At 45.0% G+C, this 20,601-nt stretch overlaps 3 protein-coding genes across 3 annotated transcripts; all 3 read right to left on the minus strand.

Moving 5' to 3' along the window:
• Positions 1–2,805: 2,805 nt before the first annotated feature.
• LOC117183651 (uncharacterized) lies at positions 2,806–7,869 on the minus strand. The gene is made up of 2 exons (XM_033378255.1): positions 7,773–7,869; positions 2,806–3,579 (listed from the first exon to the last, which is right to left on the minus strand). Exon 2 carries the CDS (start codon positions 3,480–3,482, stop codon positions 2,841–2,843), a length of 642 nt encoding a protein of 213 aa, XP_033234146.1. The 5' UTR covers positions 3,483–3,579; positions 7,773–7,869; the 3' UTR covers positions 2,806–2,840.
• A 422-nt stretch (positions 7,870–8,291) lies between these two features.
• On the minus strand, positions 8,292–13,317 carry LOC117183653 (uncharacterized). Its single transcript, XM_033378257.1, has 2 exons — positions 13,269–13,317; positions 8,292–9,114 (listed from the first exon to the last, which is right to left on the minus strand). Exon 2 carries the CDS (start codon positions 8,931–8,933, stop codon positions 8,376–8,378), a length of 558 nt encoding a protein of 185 aa, XP_033234148.1. The 5' UTR covers positions 8,934–9,114; positions 13,269–13,317; the 3' UTR covers positions 8,292–8,375.
• Positions 13,318–13,787: 470 nt separating this feature from the next.
• LOC117183652 (uncharacterized) lies at positions 13,788–19,876 on the minus strand. Its single transcript, XM_033378256.1, has 2 exons — positions 19,750–19,876; positions 13,788–14,610 (listed from the first exon to the last, which is right to left on the minus strand). The coding sequence occupies exon 2, from the start codon at positions 14,427–14,429 to the stop codon at positions 13,872–13,874; it is 558 nt and encodes a 185-aa protein (XP_033234147.1). The 5' UTR covers positions 14,430–14,610; positions 19,750–19,876; the 3' UTR covers positions 13,788–13,871.
• Positions 19,877–20,601: the final 725 nt, after the last annotated feature.

Consider the following 20,601-nt stretch of genomic DNA (forward strand, 5'->3'; position numbering starts at 1 on the left):
CCCGGGTAACTTCCTTTACATGCTTTTTAGCATCCAGTATCGTGTCGGCACCTGTCATCAGGTCGTCCATATAAAATATATGGATCAAATATTGTTGATCGTCTTTATCAACATTAATTTGCCGGTAAATTTTTTCAATGTCCGCCGATATTACAAATGGCCATTTACGCCATTTCACCATAATATCGAAGATATCTTTTTGGACCCTTGGTCCAACCCACATGATATCATTTAAACTTTTATTGTTTTTGGTTTTTGCTGAAGCATCGAAAACCGCCCTCAGCTTTGTCGTTAGACTGGAATCTCTTATGACTCCTTGATGGGGTAAATAATATTTCCCATCTTCTTTGGACTCTACCATATGTCCTAAGTTTTTATATTCATGCATGAACTTTACATAATTTTCTTTTAATGTTTTATTGTTGCTAAGCTTTCTTTCTAAACTATAAAATCGCGCTATAGCTTGGGGTTTTGACTCTCCTAGATCCTTTTCTTTTTTAAATGGTATTTTAACCACATACCTACCATTCTCATCTCTTCTTGTTGTTTCCAAGAAATGCTCCTCGCACACATCTTCTACGTCATTCTGTTAACTTTCCAATTTCCAGAACCGCTCTAAGTCCCCAACTTCAATTGTTGTCGCCACAATAAATTTATCTCCTTTTAATTTGTTGCAACCGGATATAATCCATCCGAATTCTATATTTTGTCCAAGTAGTCCGTCTATTTTTACTACTCCGTCTTTTAAAATATGGGAATACAAAACTATCCCAATTATTACATCTACCCTACTTGGATGTTAAAGTTAGGGTCTGCCAACACATAATATTGCCACTTAGTTTGATCAATATTGAAAGACTTTAATGGTAAAGCTTTTATCAGTTTCGGAAGAATAATTGCTTCAATATTTAGAGGACCTTTATTATAATCACGAGTTTTTACCGATAAAGTAACTTTGTACTTTGAAGTGCAAGTTTCTGTAGATGACACTCCACTTACCGCGGTGTTCGCTCTTTTTCGTACTAAGTTTAATATTTGCGCAGCTTCTTCTGCAATTATGGTACATTGCGACCCACAATCAATAAGAGAGCTCTAAGGTTTTGATAGCCACCATTCCTTGCCCTTACTTTTATAAGTGCTGTGGCTAAGAACGCTTGTTCTTTTGTCAAGCAAGTGTTAACATTTTCCCTCTTTTCGTAGGGAATATGGAGCATCGTATGATGAGGTTTTTTACAACTCCCACATAAAATTTCAGAAAAACATTTCTTATGCATATCATGCCTACAGCATTTTGTGCAAAGGCGCTGTTTTTTAATAAACTGGCCTCTATCTATCGGACTCATTCCATTAAACTTATAGCAGTGAATTATGGTATGTCCTGCCATTTTACATAACGGACAATTTTCTTTTATTTTACCATATTGCACTACTTTTTTCAACGGTTTCCACTCTTTATCCTGCGACGTGTAAAGAGAAGTGTACCGTTGTTCTAAAAATTCCATCACATCTGGCAATACTTGGATCTCTTTTGTCCTTTTTATATGTCTTTCATATAATTGTAAGGTATCTTTGTTGAATTTTTTCAACACAATGTGCGCGAAAATCACATCAACATCTTCTGTTAAATGTGACTTTATTTTAATTTAATGTATTGACTCATTTATAGAATCAGAAAACCATTTAATATGTTTCGCTGAATCGTGATCTAGCATTGGTAAGTATAGTAAACGATTCAGCTGATCCGCAAAAATTTTTCGCTTATTTTCATACCACTTGGTCAGCAATTCCCAAGCGGCATTATAATTCTCCAGCGGCCCAGTTAAAATGGTGAGCTACCGCACTCCGTGCCTCACCCTTTATCGCGATTTTCAAATAATTGAATTTTAGAGATGTACTCAGACTATCTCTGTTATGAATTAATTCACAAAATATTTGTGAAAAGCCGTCCCACTCTTTTTCTTCGCCTGAGAATGTGGGTACTTCAACTTTCGGAAGATCAGGCAAATCGATATCTTCTTTTTTTACCGTTGCCCCTTTAGTATCCATGCTGTTTTCTTCAGCTATGGTTTGCATCCTAACTTCTATGTTGCTCAACATGCTTTGAATATCAAATTCCAAATCTCCGATCTGATTGTCGAAGCTGTCGTTTGTTTCATAGCTATGATAATACTCCTCAATTTTTGAGCTCAGTCTTTTAATGAGGAACTCAATTTTTTCCTTTCTCATTCTACACTCTCCCATTTTAGCCTGATCAAACCTCTGCATGGTTTGCTCTTAATATGTCCTCAGGTTTTCCACTATTCTGATGATTACCTCAGATACTTTTTCTATGCTATTATCAATTTTGGGCTCTATGTCTTTCTTCAAAGTTCCAGTCTCCACTGATTGTAACTTTGTTTTTTCTACCTTCTTTTATTGACTCTACATACTTTTTATGTATGTCCTCTATATTTTTAATTATTTTTTCGTACTGCTGTCTCTTATAGTAGTCATGATCGACTACTCCATATGAAATTTTAGAATAGTTTTTCTAAATAACAATACCGAAATTTTGGATGACTGCAATTTTTTTTATTTTAATACGACGAAAGAAAAGGGGTGCGTTCTATTTCAGGGATTTTTCTCGACTTCTTTTCATATATTCAAACAATTTCTTCTAAGCCTACCTTACCTACGGTGGCAAAGCGGGGCGAATTCGCCAAGAGCGAGAGAACGAGCTTTTATTGCGCTCCCGCTTTGCCCTAGCCTAACTTACACTAGACTTCATGAAATACTATCCTAATAACAATTATTATAATTCAAATGGCGCTACACCGGCCCCGTTGAACGCCTGGAAGGCTTCAAACCATTGGCAGAAGCGCCAATTTGTGTATCGGCCTCCTGAACGTGGCTCCGCTGCTCGTCCTTAGCTCGACCACTCTGACCCTTCCGTCCTGCCCGGCGGTTGTTCCGACCACCCTTCCGAGGAGCCACTGTTGAGGGGGCAGGTTGTCCTCGGCGACGATTACTAGGTCGCCTTCCTTTATGTTTGGCTCCTCCTGGTGCCACTTGCATCTGATTTGTAATCCTAGCACATACTCCCGGGACCATCGCTGCCAGAACATTTGCCTGGCTGACGAGACAAGCCGCCATCGCTTTAAGCAGCTCAGACCCTCCTGGTCCGGGGTCCTGGGTGCTGGAGGTGCGATGAGTGGCCCGCCTGTCAGCAGGTGCCCGGGAGTCAGCGCGTCTCCGTCGCTTGGGTCTGGGCTTAGGGGTCCTAGCGGGCGCGAGTTGAGCACCGCCTCGATCCCGACCAGCACGGTCTCCAGCTCCTCTGCGGTGAGGAGAGCGCTTCCGATGGCGCGTAGGAGTAGACCCTTGGCAGACTTCACACCGGCCTCCCAAAGTCCGCCCATGTGCGGTGCTCGAGGCGGTATGAAGGCAAACTCGCACCCGCTTCTTGACGCAAATTCGCGTATCGCGTCCGCTTCCGCCTCCATCTTCCTCCGCAGTTCGCTGAAGTGGCGACTTGCTCCGACGAAATTTGTCGCGTTGTCGCAGTTCACGCGTTGCGGACATCCTCGACGACCGACGAACCTTTGGAATGCCAACAAGAAGGAATTAGTCGTCAAATCGGAGACAATTTCTAAATGAACCGCCTTAGACGCAAAACAGAAAAATAACGCTATGTAGGACTTATAAGGGGGCCTTCCACGAATTTTCAGAGTCGTATAGACTGGGCCACAACAATCAACGCCACATACTGAAAATGGGCGGAGAGCACGGAGCCGGTCTGCGGGTAAGTTGCCCATCATTTGGGTCTGGAGTAGCGGCTTGCATTTAAAGCAACGAATACACGACCTAACTGTCGCCCTGCAGACCACCTGAGCATTCACTATCCAAATGCGCTGTCTAAGGATACTCACGAGTGCTCGTGGGCCGGCATGAAAATTCGTTTGATGCAGATAGCGAACGTATGTCTGCACAAACTGCGAGCGTTTTGTCAATAACAAAGGAAACTTGGCATTATATGACATAGGAGCGTTAACTAGTCGCCCCCCAACTCGCAACAACGAAAAAGAGCACCATGTCCCAGCCTCTTCATGGATGAAGGGATTCAAGCGCTGAAGACTGGGGCCTAACTTGGTGCCTTTACGAATCCTTTCAATATCTTCTTGAGACTCATTTTTCTGTGTTATTTCGACTATTTTTAGAAACGCCTCGTCGTATTCTACGGATGACGGAATTTTTCCAAAGTTGAGACTTTTGTCTTTGCATTTTCGGATGAAGCGGAACACGAAAACGAACACTCTTAGCAGTTTGAGGTGTGACGAGTATCCCTCGATTACATCCACTAAGTAATTTGGCTTGGCCGCGACGGTCAGTCCGACCGATTTCTTCCGACTTTCCATCTGTATCTCTTCTTCGGAAAGCTCGAAGTGTGGATTTCTGGGCCAGCTCTCTTCTTCAAACTTTAAGAACTCTGGTCCACCAAACCAGATCGACTGCACGATTTCCTCTACGTCACAACCTCTCGAAACTATGTCTGCTGGGTTCTGTTTTGTTGGCACATGCCGCGACGTAGCTTCACTTGACCACTCTTGAATCTCCGCTACTCGGTTCGCAACGAATGTTGACAACGACGAAGGGTGGGATCTGATCCAATGAAGAGTAACTTCTGAATCTGACCAGAATATCATTTTATCAATTGGAACCTTGAGCAGTGATTTGATTCGGTGACAAAGGTCTGCTAGAAGGTGAGCGGCACATAACTCAAGCCTTGGGAGCGTTTTCGTCTTGAGTGGCGCTACTTTCGACTTTGCAGTCAACAAGGAGACCTTGAAACCTTCTGCAGTCTTTCTACGGATATAGACGCAGGCTCCATAAGCTCTCATGGATGCGTCAGCAAAGGCATGTACTTGAATCGGTGACATGGGATCAGTATGCACAAATCGAGGTATGGTAATCTTCTCCAACTGACCCAAGGATTCTTTTAATAAGTTCCATGCTGTTTCCAAGTTCATTGGAATTGACTCATCCCAATCTAGCTTGTTGAGCCAAAGCTCCTGCAGTAGGATCTTTCCCTTAATTACTAAAGGACTTAACAAGCCAAGGGGGTCAAACAGCTTTGATGTCACCGATAAGATGTTCCGTTTTGTCGCTCGGAGACCCATAACTGACGTGTCAATTTAGAACTTAAAGACGTCTTCGTGTGGCAGCCACGATATTCCTAACGCCTTAGTTGACTCTGAGTCCGGGATCGTTATCGGTTTTACTGTGCTCTCGGATGCGGTGACCTCAGGTGAGTTCGAAAACCATTTAGTCAATTCAAACCCAGCGGTTTGAAGAACCTGAGCCACATCAGACTTAATTGTCTTTAACTCCTCTACGCAACCAGCACCAGTCAACATGTCATCGACATAGAAGTCGGAGTCGATAACTTCAGCAGCTTTAGGGAATGAGAGTTTTGCAGACTCACTCAACCTCTTCAAACACCGAATAGCCAAAAATGGGGCTGGTCCAGTCCCATATGTTACGGTGTTGAGCTGGTATATTCTCAAGGACTCAGATGGGTCCACATTGAGAGTATACTTCTTCTCCACACTATGAGCTGGAATTGTCTATCCGCATCAGCGACCCAGACTTGGCGATACATCTTCTTAACATCGGCTGTCAAGGCGTACCTGTGTAGTCTGAATCGGAGCAATGTCGAATACAGCTCATCCTGTATCGTAGGACCGACCATCAATATGTCGTTCAAGGCCACCTGAGAGGACGTTTTACAAGACGCATCGAAAACGACGCGGAGCTTGGTCAACGTGCTTTGAGGCCTCAACACACACTTATGTGGAATGAAATAATGTGGAGTTTTGGGGATTGTGTTGTCTGTGGTAGACATGTGACCCATGGAGAGGTACTCTTCCATGAACTCCAAGTACATTTTCTGCAACTCGGGGTCATGAGACAATCTTTTTTCAAGCGATAAGCCAGAATAACTCTATCCATAGCTGTCGCATGGAGAGCATGCGAAGTGGAAGGTTGATTCTGATTGGGAGGAGGAGAAGAATTCTCTGGGGGTGATGGTAACGCTAGACTTTTATTCGCCACTGTGTACCTATGCAATAAGGTATGGTGTGAGCAGCCACACACTCGACACTTCTTAGCTTTGCATCGTACTACAGAGTGGCCTGGCTGCAGACAATTGATGCACAAGGATGCAGTTTTTGCGAATTCGAACCTTTGCATTACTGCCAGCCGACCAAATGGACTGCAATCTGTCAACAAATGGCCTTTCGCATTGCTGTAGCTGCATTGTTGGTTTTTGGTATTCGCGGTGGAACACGCGAATGAGCTCCGATTATGCGGCTTGCTTGGCACAGCTTTCTGCTCCTGCTTTGGTTTGTCCGAATTTTCGGCCGAAAGATGCTGATGTCGGCGATTAAGCAACTTTTCACAGTCCGTCCAAAGTGGCAGTTTGTCATAATCGAGCTGTTCTTCCTATTTCTCTTTGGTCACCGGATCGACTCTGCTCAAGACGAGATGAATAATCATCGCATTCGAGATCTTTTTATCATCGCCTATCGACAACAACGAACCATATATGGATGAGGCGGTATCGATAAGGTTTCTTAAGGACGATGCTGATTGCTGGGTCATTTTGGGAAGACTAAATAGGGCAAATAGGGCAATGTGATTTTTAAAGATCACACAATCATTATCGTAGACTCGTTTTAAGCTAGCCATTGCTTTTTCGTAGTTGGTCTCGGTTACTTGGAAAGCCCTAACTGTTGCCAACGCTTCACCGGAGAGACACGAAAGCAAATGGTTGAACTTTTCGATAATTGGAATGCTTTGGTCATTATGAACTAGAGTCTCAAATAAACCTATGAAGTTTTTAAAGTCCGAAAAGTTGCCGCTGAACTGCGGCAGAGCTAACTTCGGAAGGCGAGCACGAGTTGGGCCACCATAAGCTGGTACTGCCGGTATTGTCTCATCAGCTGTCTTTAATGCGCAAATTTTGCAATTGGCAAAACCGACCATGAAACCGGTGTGTTAGAGTGAGACAGAGCGAGAAAGAATGAAATTGTTTTCGTGATTCTGGCTATAATATTTATACGATTGGTTCAGATTTTGCACTCTAAAAGATAAAGTCATCTTCTACGATTCTGCGTTTTTAGTTTTCTCGTATCGTCGAAATTGTGGATGCCACTGATTTTCGCCCTTTGTGGGGGCGGAAGTGGGCGGGGCGAAGTTTTGAAATATTTTTGTAGCAGTGACATATCACAGAAGTCTGGATCCAAAACATCGTTGCTCTAGCTCTTATAGTCTTTGAGCATTAGGCGCTGAAGGGGACGGACAGACGGACGGACGGACAGACGGACAGACGGACAGACGGACGGACGGACAGACAGACAGGGCTCAATCGACTTGGCTATTGATGCTGATCAAGAATATATATACTTTATAGGGTCGGAAACGATTCCTTCTGGACGTTACACACATCTACTTTTAGAACAAATCTAATATACCCCAATACTCATTTTGAGTATCGGGTATAATGAGTTATATGTGTAGTTATTGCGTCCAAGAGGGTTAGATGTACATATGTATGTATATATGTATTAATATATATGCTCAACTCTAACTACAGCATGCAATCTAGCTCTACTATGTCATACGTATGTGCCAAGAATTGAAAGCGAGGTGCAATTGTTTCAGCACAAGACAATAATTGCGAGTTTTTTAATCTTTTCGTCTTCACTCGAGCTTTCAATTTTTTGCACAAATACCTCTTGGGAAGATAGGAAATTCCAGGTGCTGTACTCCCCTCTTGTTTATATGTAGCTGCAGACTGATTTTGTTTGGTTTGTTTGATTATTTGCACACACGTCGCGGTCAATTTGGCAATTTAGCTGCCGCACATATGCATGTACATGTATGTATGTATGTATAATAGATTTTGGCTATTTATCTTTTCTTCACTGTGTCACTGTCACTTTTTGCCTTTCCACTTGAATTAATATGTACGTTTAAATTGCAAGTCCACCCGGGGGCGCCATGAAATTTTGGAATAGTTTTTCTAAATAACAATACCGAAATTTCTTGGGTGACTGCAATTTTTTATTTTAATACGACGAAAGAAAAGGGGTGCGTGCGTTCGATTTCATGGATTTTTCTCGATTCCTTTTATATATTAAAACAATTTCTTCTATGCCTACCTTACCTACGGTGGCAAAGCGGGGCGAATTCGCCAAGAGCGAGAGAGCGAGCTTTTATTGCGCTCCCGCTTTGCCCTAGCCTAACTTACACTGGACTTCATGAAATACTATCCTAATAACAATTATTATTATTCAAATGGCGCTACACCGGCCCCGTTGAAGGCCTGGAAGGCTTCAAACCATTGGCAGAAGCGCCAATTTGTGTATCGGCCTCCTGAACGTGGCTCCGCTGCTCGTCCTTAGCTCGACCACTCTGACCCTTCCGTCCTGCCCGGCGGTTGTTCCGACCACCCTTCCGAGGAGCCACTGTTGAGGGGGCAGGTTGTCCTCGGCGACGATTACGAGGTCGCCTTCCTTTATGTTTGGCTCCTCCTGGTGCCACTTGAATCTTATTTGTAATCCCAGCACATACTCCCGGGACCATCGCTGCCAGAACATTTGCCTGGCTGACGAGACAAGCCGCCATCGCTTTAAGCAGCTCAGACCCTCCTGGTCCGGGGTCCTGGGTGCTGGGGGTGCGATGAGCGGCCCGCCTGTCAGCAGGTGCCCGGGAGTCAGCGCGTCTCCGTCGCTTGGGTCTGGGCTTAGGGGTCCTAGCGGGCGCGAGTTGAGTACCGCCTCGATTCCGACCAGCACGGTCTCCAGCTCCTCTGCGGTGAGGAGAGCGCTTCCGACTGCCCGTAGGAGTAGGCCCTTGGCAGACTTCACACCGGCCTCCCAAAGTCCGCCCATGTGCGGTTCACGAGGCGGTATGAAGGCAAACTCGCACCCGCTTCTTGACGCAAATTCGCGTATCGCGTCCGCTTCCGCCTCTATCTTCCTCCGCAGTTCGCTGAAGTGGCGACTTGCTCCGACGAAATTTGTCGCGTTGTCGCAGTTCACGCGTTGCGGACATCCTCGACGACCGACGAACCTTTGGAATGCCAACAAGAAGGAATTAGTCGTCAAATCGGAAACAATTTCTAAATGAACCGCCTTGGACGCAAAACAGACAAATAACGCTATGTAGGACTTATAAGGGGGCCTTCCACAAATTTTCAGAGTCGTATAGACTGGGCCACAAAAATCAACGCCACATACTGAAAATGGGCGGAGAGCACGGAGCCGGTCTGCGGGTAAGTTGCCCATCATTTGGGTCTGGAGTAGCGGCTTGCATCTAAAGCAACGAATAAACGACCTAACTGTCGCCCCTCACACCGCCTGAGCATTCAGGCGCCTGAGTGCTCGTGGGCCGGCATGAAAATTCGTTTGATGCAGATAGCGATGCAGTATGTCTGCACAAACTGCGAGCGTTTTGTCAATACCAAAGGAAACTTGGCATTATATGACATAGGAGCGTTAACTAGTCGCCCCACAACTCGCAACAACGAAAAAGAGCACCAAGTCCCAGCCTCTTCATGGATGAAGGGATTCAAACGCTGAAGACTGGGGCCTAACTTGGTGGCTTTGCGAATCCTTTCAATATCTTCTTGAGACTCATTTTTCTGTGTTATTTCGACTATTTTTAGAAACGCCTCGTCGTATTCTACGGATGACGGAATTTTTCCAAAGTTGAGACTTTTGTCTTTGCATTTTCGGATGAAGCGGAACACGAAAACGAACACTCTTAGCAGTTTGAGGTGTGACGAGTATCCCTCGATTACATCCACTAAGTAATTTGGCTTGGCCGCGACGGTCAGTCCGACCGATTTCTTTCGACTTTCCATCTGTATCTCTTCTTCGGAAAGCTCGAAGTGTGGATTTCTGGGCCAGCTCTCTTCTTCAAACTTTAAGAACTCTGGTCCTCCAAACCAGTTCGACTGCACGATTTCCTCTACATCACAACCTCTCGAAACTATGTCTGCTGGGTTCTGTTTTGTTGGCACATGCCGCCACGTAGCTTCACTTGACCACTCTTGAATCTCCGCTACTCGGTTCGCAACGAATGTTGACAACGACGAAGGGTGGGATCTGATCCAATGAAGAGTAACTTCTGAATCTGGCCAGAATATCATTTTATCAATTGGAACCTTGAGCAGTGATTTGATTCGGTGACAAAGGTCTGCTAGAAGGTGAGCGGCACATAACTCAAGCCTTGGGAGCGTTTTCGTCTTGAGTGGCGCTACTTTCGACTTTGCAGTCAACAAGGAGACCTTGAAACCTTCTGCAGTCTTTCTACGGAGATAGACGCAGGCTCCATAAGCTCTCATGGATGCGTCGGCAAAGGCATGTACTTGAATCGGTGACATGGGATCACTATGCACAAATCGAGGTATGGTAATCTTCTCCAACTGACCCAAGGATTCTTTTAATAAGTTCCATGCTGTTTCCAAGTTCATTGGAATTGACTCATCCCAATCTAGCTTGTTGAGCCAAAGCTCCTGCAGTACGATCTTTCCCTTAATTACTAAAGGACTTAACAAGCCAAGGGGGTCAAACAGCTTTGATGTCACCGATAAGATGTTCCGTTTTGTCGCTCGGAGACCCATAACTGACGTGTCAATTTGGAACTTAAAGACGTCTTCGTGTGGCAGCCACGATATTCCTAACGCCTTAGTTGACTCTGAGTCCGGGATCGTTATCGGTTTTACTGTGCTCTCGGATGCGGTGACCTCAGGTGAGTTCGAAAACCATTTAGTCAATTCAAACCCAGCGGTTTGAAGAACCTGAGCCACATCAGACTTAATTGTCTTTAACTCCTCTACGCAACCAGCACCAGTCAACATGTCATCGACATAGAAGTCGGAGTCGATAACTTCAGCAGCTTTAGGGAATGAGAGTTTTGCAGACTCACTCAACCTCTTCAAACACCGAATTGCCAAAAATGGGGCTGGTCCAGTCCCATAGGTTACGGTGTTGAGCTGGTATATTCTCAAAGACTCAGACGGGTCTCTTCTCCACACTATGAGCTGGAATTGTCTATCCGCATCAGCGACCCAGACTTGGCGATACATCTTCTTAACATCGGCTGTCAAGGCGTACCTGTGTAGTCTGAATCGGAGCAATGTCGAATACAGCTCATCCTGTATCGTAGGACCGACCATCAATATGTCGTTCAAGGCCACCTGAGAGGACGTTTTACAAGACGCATCGAAAACGACGCGGAGCTTGGTCAACGTGCTTTGAGGCCTCAACACACACTTATGTGGAATGAAATAATGTGGAGTTTTGGGGATTGTGTTGTCTGTGGTAGACATGTGACCCATGGAGAGGTACTCTTCCATGAACTCCAAGTACATTTTCTGCAACTCGGGGTCATGAGACAATCTTTTTTCAAGCGATAAGCCAGAATAACTCTATCCATAGCTGTCGCATGGAGAGCATGCGAAGTGGAAGGTTGATTCTGATTGGGAGGAGGAGAAGAATTCTCTGGGGGTGATGGTAACGCTAGACTTTTATTCGCCACTGTGTACCTATGCAATAAGGTATGGTGTGAGCAGCCACACACTCGACACTTCTTAGCTTTGCATCGTACTACAGAGTGGCCTGGCTGCAGACAATTGATGCACAAGGATGCAGTTTTTGCGAATTCGAACCTTTGCATTACTGCCAGCCGACCAAATGGACTGCAATCTGTCAACAAATGGCCTTTCGCATTGCTGTAGCTGCATTGTTGGTTTTTGGTATTCGCGGTGGAACACGCGAATGAGCTCCGATTATGCGGCTTGCTTGGCACAGCTTTCTGCTCCTGCTTTGGTTTGTCCGAATTTTCGGCCGAAAGATGCTGATGTCGGCGATTAAGCAACTTTTCACAGTCCGTCCAAAGTGGCAGTTTGTCATAATCGAGCTGTTCTTCCTATTTCTCTTTGGTCACCGGATCGACTCTGCTCAAGACGAGATGAATAATCATCGCATTCGAGATCTTTTTATCATCGCCTATCGACAACAACGAACCATATATGGATGAGGCGGTATCGATAAGGTTTCTTAAGGACGATGCTGATTGCTGGGTCATTTTGGGAAGACTAAATAGGGCAAATAGGGCAATGTGATTTTTAAAGATCACACAATCATTATCGTAGACTCGTTTTAAGCTAGCCATTGCTTTTTCGTAGTTGGTCTCGGTTACTTGGAAAGCCCTAACTGTTGCCAACGCTTCACCGGAGAGACACGAAAGCAAATGGTTGAACTTTTCGATAATTGGAATGCTTTGGTCATTATGAACTAGAGTCTCAAATAAACCTATGAAGTTTTTAAAGTCCGAAAAGTTGCCGCTGAACTGCGGCAGAGCTAACTTCGGAAGGCGAGCACGAGTTGGGCCACCATAAGCTGGTACTGCCGGTATTGTCTCATCAGCTGTCTTTAATGCGCAAATTTTGCAATTGGCAAAACCGACCATGAAACCGGTGTGTTAGAGTGAGACAGAGCGAGAAAGAATGAAATTGTTTTCGTGATTCTGGCTATAATATTTATACGATTGGTTCAGATTTTGCACTCTAAAAGATAAAGTCATCTTCTACGATTCTGCGTTTTTAGTTTTCTCGTATCGTCGAAATTGTGGATGCCACTAATTTTCGCCCTTTGTGGGGGCGGAAGTGGGCGGGGCGAAGTTTTGAAATATTTTTGTAGCAGTGACATATCACAGAAGTCTGGATCCAAAACATCGTTGCTCTAGCTCTTATAGTCTTTGAGCATTAGGCGCTGAAGGGGACGGACAGACGGACGGACGGACAGACGGACAGACGGACAGACGGACGGACGGACAGACAGACAGGGCTCAATCGACTTGGCTATTGATGCTGATCAAGAATATATATACTTTATAGGGTCGGAAACGATTCCTTCTGGACGTTACACACATCTACTTTTAGAACAAATCTAATATACCCCAATACTCATTTTGAGTATCGGGTATAATGAGTTATATGTGTAGTTATTGCGTCCAAGAGGGTTAGATGTACATATGTATGTATATATGTATTAATATATATGCTCAACTCTAACTACAGCATGCAATCTAGCTCTACTATGTCATACGTATGTGCCAAGAATTGAAAGCGAGGTGCAATTGTTTCAGCACAAGACAATAATTGCGAGTTTTTTAATCTTTTCGTCTTCACTCGAGCTTTCAATTTTTTGCACAAATACCTCTTGGGAAGATAGGAAATTCCAGGTGCTGTACTCCCCTCTTGTTTATATGTAGCTGCAGACTGATTTTGTTTGGTTTGTTTGATTATTTGCACACACGTCGCGGTCAATTTGGCAATTTAGCTGCCGCACATATGCATGTACATGTATGTATGTATGTATAATAGATTTTGGCTATTTATCTTTTCTTCACTGTGTCACTGTCACTTTTTGCCTTTCCACTTGAATTAATATGTACGTTTAAATTGCAAGTCCACCCGGGGGCGCCATGAAATTTTGGAATAGTTTTTCTAAATAACAATACCGAAATTTCTTGGGTGACTGCAATTTTTTATTTTAATACGACGAAAGAAAAGGGGTGCGTGCGTTCGATTTCATGGATTTTTCTCGATTCCTTTCATATATTAAAACAATTTCTTCTATGCCTACCTTACCTACGGTGGCAAAGCGGGGCGAATTCGCCAAGAGCGAGAGAGCGAGCCTTTATTGCGCTCCCGCTTTGCCCTAGCCTAACTTACACTGGACTTCATGAAATACTATCCTAATAACAATTATTATTATTCAAATGGCGCTACACCGGCCCCGTTGAAGGCCTGGAAGGCTTCAAACCATTGGCAGAAGCGCCAATTTGTGTATCGGCCTCCTGAACGTGGCTCCGCTGCTCGTCCTTAGCTCGACCACTCTGACCCTTCCGTCCTGCCCGGCGGTTGTTCCGACCACCCTTCCGAGGAGCCACTGTTGAGGGGGCAGGTTGTCTTCGGCGACGATTACGAGGTCGCCTTCCTTTATGTTTGGCTCCTCCTGGTGCCACTTGAATCTTATTTGTAATCCCAGCACATACTCCCGGGACCATCGCTGCCAGAACATTTGCCTGGCTGACGAGACAAGCCGCCATCGCTTTAAGCAGCTCAGACCCTCCTGGTCCGGGGTCCTGGGTGCTGGGGGTGCGATGAGCGGCCCGCCTGTCAGCAGGTGCCCGGGAGTCAGCGCGTCTCCGTCGCTTGGGTCTGGGCTTAGGGGTCCTAGCGGGCGCGAGTTGAGTACCGCCTCGATTCCGACCAGCACGGTCTCCAGCTCCTCTGCGGTGAGGAGAGCGCTTCCGACTGCCCGTAGGAGTAGGCCCTTGGCAGACTTCACACCGGCCTCCCAAAGTCCGCCCATGTGCGGTTCACGAGGCGGTATGAAGGCAAACTCGCACCCGCTTCTTGACGCAAATTCGCGTATCGCGTCCGCTTCCGCCTCTATCTTCCTCCGCAGTTCGCTGAAGTGGCGACTTGCTCCGACGAAATTTGTCGCGTTGTCGCAGTTCACGCGTTGCGGACATCCTCGACGACCGACGAACCTTTGGAATGCCAACAAGAAGGAATTAGTCGTCAAATCGGAAACAATTTCTAAATGAACCGCCTTGGACGCAAAACAGACAAATAACGCTATGTAGGACTTATAAGGGGGCCTTCCACAAATTTTCAGAGTCGTATAGACTGGGCCACAAAAATCAACGCCACATACTGAAAATGGGCGGAGAGCACGGAGCCGGTCTGCGGGTAAGTTGCCCATCATTTGGGTCTGGAGTAGCGGCTTGCATCTAAAGCAACGAATAAACGACCTAACTGTCGCCCCGCAGACCGCCTGAGCATTCAGGCGCCTGAGTGCTCGTGGGCCGGCATGAAAATTCGTTTGATGCAGATAGCGATGCAGTATGTCTGCACAAACTGCGAGCGTTTTGTCAATACCAAAGGAAACTTGGCATTATATGACATAGGAGCGTTAACTAGTCGCCCCACAACTCGCAACAACGAAAAAGAGCACCAAGTCCCAGCCTCTTCATGGATGAAGGGATTCAAACGCTGAAGACTGGGGCCTAACTTGGTGGCTTTGCGAATCCTTTCAATATCTTCTTGAGACTCATTTTTCTGTGTTATTTCGACTATTTTTAGAAACGCCTCGTCGTATTCTACGGATGACGGAATTTTTCCAAAGTTGAGACTTTTGTCTTTGCATTTTCGGATGAAGCGGAACACGAAAACGAACACTCTTAGCAGTTTGAGGTGTGACGAGTATCCCTCGATTACATCCACTAAGTAATTTGGCTTGGCCGCGACGGTCAGTCCGACCGATTTCTTCCGACTTTCCATCTGTATCTCTTCTTCGGAAAGCTCGAAGTGTGGATTTCTGGGCCAGCTCTCTTCTTCAAACTTTAAGAACTCTGGTCCTCCAAACCAGTTCGACTGCACGATTTCCTCTACATCACAACCTCTCGAAACTATGTCTGCTGGGTTCTGTTTTGTTGGCACATGCCGCCACGTAGCTTCACTTGACCACTCTTGAATCTCCGCTACTCGGTTCGCAACGAATGTTGACAACGACGAAGGGTGGGATCTGATCCAATGAAGAGTAACTTCTGAATCTGGCCAGAATATCATTTTATCAATTGGAACCTTAAGCAGTGATTTGATTCGGTGACAAAGGTCCGCTAGAAGGTGAGCGGCACATAACTCAAGCCTTGGGAGCGTTTTCGTCTTGAGTGGCGCTACTTTCGACTTTGCAGTCAACAAGGAGACCTTGAAACCTTCTGCAGTCTTTCTACGGAGATAGACGCAGGCTCCATAAGCTCTCATGGATGCGTCGGCAAAGGCATGTACTTGAATCGGTGACATGGGATCAGTATGCACAAATCGAGGTATGGTAATCTTCTCCAACTGACCCAAGGATTCTTTTAATAAGTTCCATGCTGTTTCCAAGTTCATTGGAATTGACTCATCCCAATCTAGCTTGTTGAGCCAAAGCTCCTGCAGTAGGATCTTTCCCTTAATTACTAAAGGACTTAACAAGCCAAGGGGGTCAAACAGCTTTGATGTCACCGATAAGATGTTCCGTTTTGTCGCTCGGAGACCCATAACTGACGTGTCAATTTGGAACTTAAAGACGTCTTCGTGTGGCAGCCACGATATTCCTAACGCCTTAGTTGACTCTGAGTCCGAGATCGTTATCGGTTTAACTGTGCTCTCGGATGCGGTGACCTCAGGTGAGTTCGAAAACCATTTAGTCAATTCAAACCCAGCGGTTTGAAGAACCTGAGCCACATCAGACTTAATTGTCTTTAACTCCTCTACGCAACCAGCACCAGTCAACATGTCATCGACATAGAAGTCGGAGTCGATAACTTCAGCAGCTTTAGGGAATGAGAGTTTTGCAGACTCACTCAACCTCTTCAAACACCGAATTGCCAAAAATGGGGCTGGTCCAGTCCCATAGGTTACGGTGTTGAGCTGGTATATTCTCAAAGACTCAGACGGGTCTCTTCTCCACACTATGAGCTGGAATTGTCTATCCGCATCAGCGACCCAGACTTGGCGATACATCTTCTTAACATCGGCTGTCAAGGCGTACCTGTGTAGTCTGAATCGGAGCAATGTCGAATACAGCAATATGTCGTTCAAGGCCACCTGAGAGGACGTTTTACAAGACGCATCGAAAACGACGCGGAGCTTGGTCGACGTGCTTTGAGGCCTCAACACACACTGATGTGGAATGAAATAATGTGGAGTTTTGGGGATTGTGTTGTCTGTGGTAGACATGTGACCCAAGGAGAGGTACTCTTCCATGAACTCCAAGTACATTTTCTGCAACTCGGGGTCACGAGACAATCTTTTTTCAAGCGATAAAAACCGCCGTTTAGCCACTTCAAAGGAGTTGCCTAAGATACTGGGATCTGATTTGAACGGCAGTCTTACTTCAAACCGACCTGAAGGCACGACCTGAGTAGTCCTTCTATAATGCTTTTCACATAACTTGTGTTCAGGAGATAAAGACTTTTTAGAAGACGGCAATTCTTCCAGTGACCAAAACTTTTGTAATGTATTGTCGATGTGGATCACTGACTCTTCTCGACAACTCAAACAATTCCTAGCTTCTTGGGTGGCAGTCACCTTTGGAGTGTATCTGCCCGACACAATCCAGCCGAGAAGCGTTTTCTGCAGAGTTGGATAGTCAGGACCTTGTCGAATCTGACCAACCGATAGAAGTTCGAAAAATGTTTCTGCACCTATCAACATATCTATCTTCTGTGGCTTGAAGAAATATGGGTCTGCAAGTGGTAAGTTCTTCGGGATTTTCCAGTCACTCACGTTAAGTGTCTGATCAGGGTGATACCCCGAAATGGACCTTAGAATCCAGAAATCAACCGAAAACTCACTACCAGTAATTCGCGACTTCACTACCGTGTGTATCTTTTTCTTGACTTGTGAATTGGATTCACCAATACCAAGCAAGTTGATACACGACTCCTCCCTACGGATCTGTAAGCGCTGTGCGAAGTCCTCAGTTATAAAATTGGTTTGAGACCCCGAGTCAAGCAGAGCTCGGGCCAAAACATGTTCACCATTATTTGTTCGGACGCTTACGATCGACGTAGCCAGAATAACTCTATCCATAGCTGTCGCATGGAGAGCATGCGAAGTGGAAGGTTGATTCTGATTGGGAGGAGGAGACGAATTCTCTGGGGGTGATGGTAACGCTAGACTTTTATTCGCCACTGTGTACCTATGCAATAAGGTATGGTGTGAGCAGCCACACACTCGACACTTCTTAGCTTTGCATCGTACTACAGAGTGGCCTGGCTGCAGACAATTGATGCACAAGGATGCAGTTTTTGCGAATTCGAACCTTTGCATTACTGCTAGCCGACCAAATGGACTGCACTCTGTCAACAAATGGCCTTTCGCATTGCAGTAGCTGCATTGTTGATTTTTAGTATTCGCGGTGGAACACGCGAATGAGCTCCGATTATGCGGCTTGCTTGGCACAGCTTTCTGCTCCTGCTTTGGTTTGTCCGAATTTTCGGCCGAAAGATGCTGATGTCTGCGATTAAGCAACTTTTCACAGTCCGTCCAAAGTGGCAGTTTGTCATAATCGAGCTGTTCTTCCCATTTCTCTTTGGTCACCGGATCCACTCTGCTCAAGACGAGATGAATAATCATCGCATTCGAGATCTTTTTATCATCGCCTATCGACAACAACGAACCATATATGGATGAGGCGGTAACGATAAGGTTCCTTAAGGACGATGCTGATTGCTGGGTCATTTTGGGAAGATTAAATAGGGCATCAATGTGATTTTTAAAGATCAGGCAATCATTATCGTAGACCCGTTTTAAGCTAGCCATTGCTTTCTCGTAGTTGGTCTCGGTTACTTGGAAAGCCCTAACTGTTCCCAACGCTTCACCGGAGAGACACGAAAGCAAATGGTTGAACTTTTCGATAATTGAAATGCTTTGGTCATTATGAACTAGAGTCTCGAATAAACCTATGAAGTTTTTAAAGTCCGAAAAGTTGCCGCTGAACTGTGGCAGAGCTAACTTCGGAAGGCGAGCACGAGTTGGGCCACCATAAGCTGGTACTGCCGGTATTTTCTCATCAGCTGTCTTTAATGCGCAAATGAGAGACATTAATTTTGCCTTTGTGACAATTGAGAGTTCTTCCAACTCGACTCCAAATTCGCGTGCCGTGTCAATGCTACGCATCAGCGTTTCGAGTCTGCACTCGAGCTCCGTCAATACCAGCGGAATATCCCCCGCTTCTAAACGGTCCGCTAATAAACGAATGCCTTTGACACGGCAACTGCGCTTTTTCTTCAGCTCTTCAAGGACGATATTGTTGGCTTTTGAGGTCATATTGATTCTCGATACAAGCAACTAAAGGCGAAAGATCGTTTCTAATAATCGTATTTAATGCCGAGGCACTCAATGAAATAATGGGTAATTGTACCCAAACGCGGTGAAAAACCAATATACCCGAAAAATTTAGGGTAGAGCGTCGCTTGGCTGGCGCGTACACGAAAACCACACAAGGATACCAACGAACTGCACTGGTGACAAGCGAAAACGAAAAATTTCACCGCTGCAGTTCTGAAGAATTAATGTTGTGTATGCGTATGCACCGACAACGATCGACGCTAAATTGATTTGCGAGGCACGACTTTGTCTTAATTGATAGTTGGATCCTACTGACACCAAACGAATATACCCGACGAAAACAGGGTAGCGCGTCAATTGGTGTTCGGTTTGGATCAAGCGCGCCAAACAAAAGAACAACGATAAGCATCGGTGAAGAGCGAAAGCGAGACGAAAAAATTCACCGCTGCAGCTGCGTATTGGTATGCGTGCTTGGCCAACGACCCAACTATACATATATTTGACACAACGAAAACGAGAAAGGGGAAAGGGGCGACAGCGATTGCAGTTAAAATGAGTTATGTATATGTGTAGTTATTGCGTCCAAGAGGGTTAGATGTACATATGTATGTATATATGTATTAATATATATGCTCAACTCTTACTACAGCATGCAATCTAGCTCTACTATGTCATACGTATGTGCCAAGAATTGAAAGCGAGGTGCAATTGTTTCAGCACAAGACAATAATTGCGAGTTTTTTAATCTTTTCGTCTTCACTCGAGCTTTCACTTTTTTGCACAAATACCTCTTGGGAAGATAGGAAATTCCAGGTGCTGTACTCTCCTCTTGTATATATGTAGCTGCAGACAGGGTATTGCACGACCGACGCGGTGATTTTTAGTTTGGTTTGTTTGATTATTTGCACACACGTCGCGGTCAATTTGGCAATTGGCTGCCGCACATATGCATGTACATGTATGTATGTATGTATGTACAATAGATTTAGGCTATTTATCTTTTCTTCACTGTGTCACTGTCACTTTTTGCCTTTCCACTTGAATTAATATGTACGTTTAAATTGCGAGTCCACCCGGGGGCGCCATGAAATTTTAGAATAGTTTTTCTAAATAACAATACCGAAATTTTTTTTATTTTAATACGACGAAAGAAAGGGGGTGCGTGCGTTCGATTTAAGGGATTTTTCTCGACTTCTTTTCATATATTAACAATTTCTTCTATGCCTACCTTACCTACGGTTGCAAAGCGGGGCGAATTCGCCAAGAGCGAGAGAACGAGCTTTTATTGCGCTCCCGCTTTGCCCTAGCCTAACTTACACTAGACTTCATGAAATACTATCCTAATAACAATTATTATAATTCAAATGGCGCTACACCATATGTTAACAGTGCAGAATTATTGCCTGTAACTTTGTTTTTAAGGCCTCCTAACCTTTGGATTACATCGCTGGTCAAATAACCAGCTTCAATCTTTTTAATCTCCCTTGCTATCGCTGCTTGAGCCTCTAATAGCTTAATTATTTGTTCCGACAACATCTTAGTTTAATTTTTTTTAGTTTTACTTAATTAGGCTTAAAAACAATTTGAAATATGAGACTTAGCTGATGAATTCTGTTGTTGTTACTGCTGCCGCTGAAGTC

The sequence above is a fragment of the Drosophila pseudoobscura genome, chromosome 3, assembly GCF_009870125.1.
Source record: "Drosophila pseudoobscura strain MV-25-SWS-2005 chromosome 3, UCI_Dpse_MV25, whole genome shotgun sequence".
NCBI classification, from domain to species: domain Eukaryota; kingdom Metazoa; phylum Arthropoda; class Insecta; order Diptera; family Drosophilidae; genus Drosophila; species Drosophila pseudoobscura.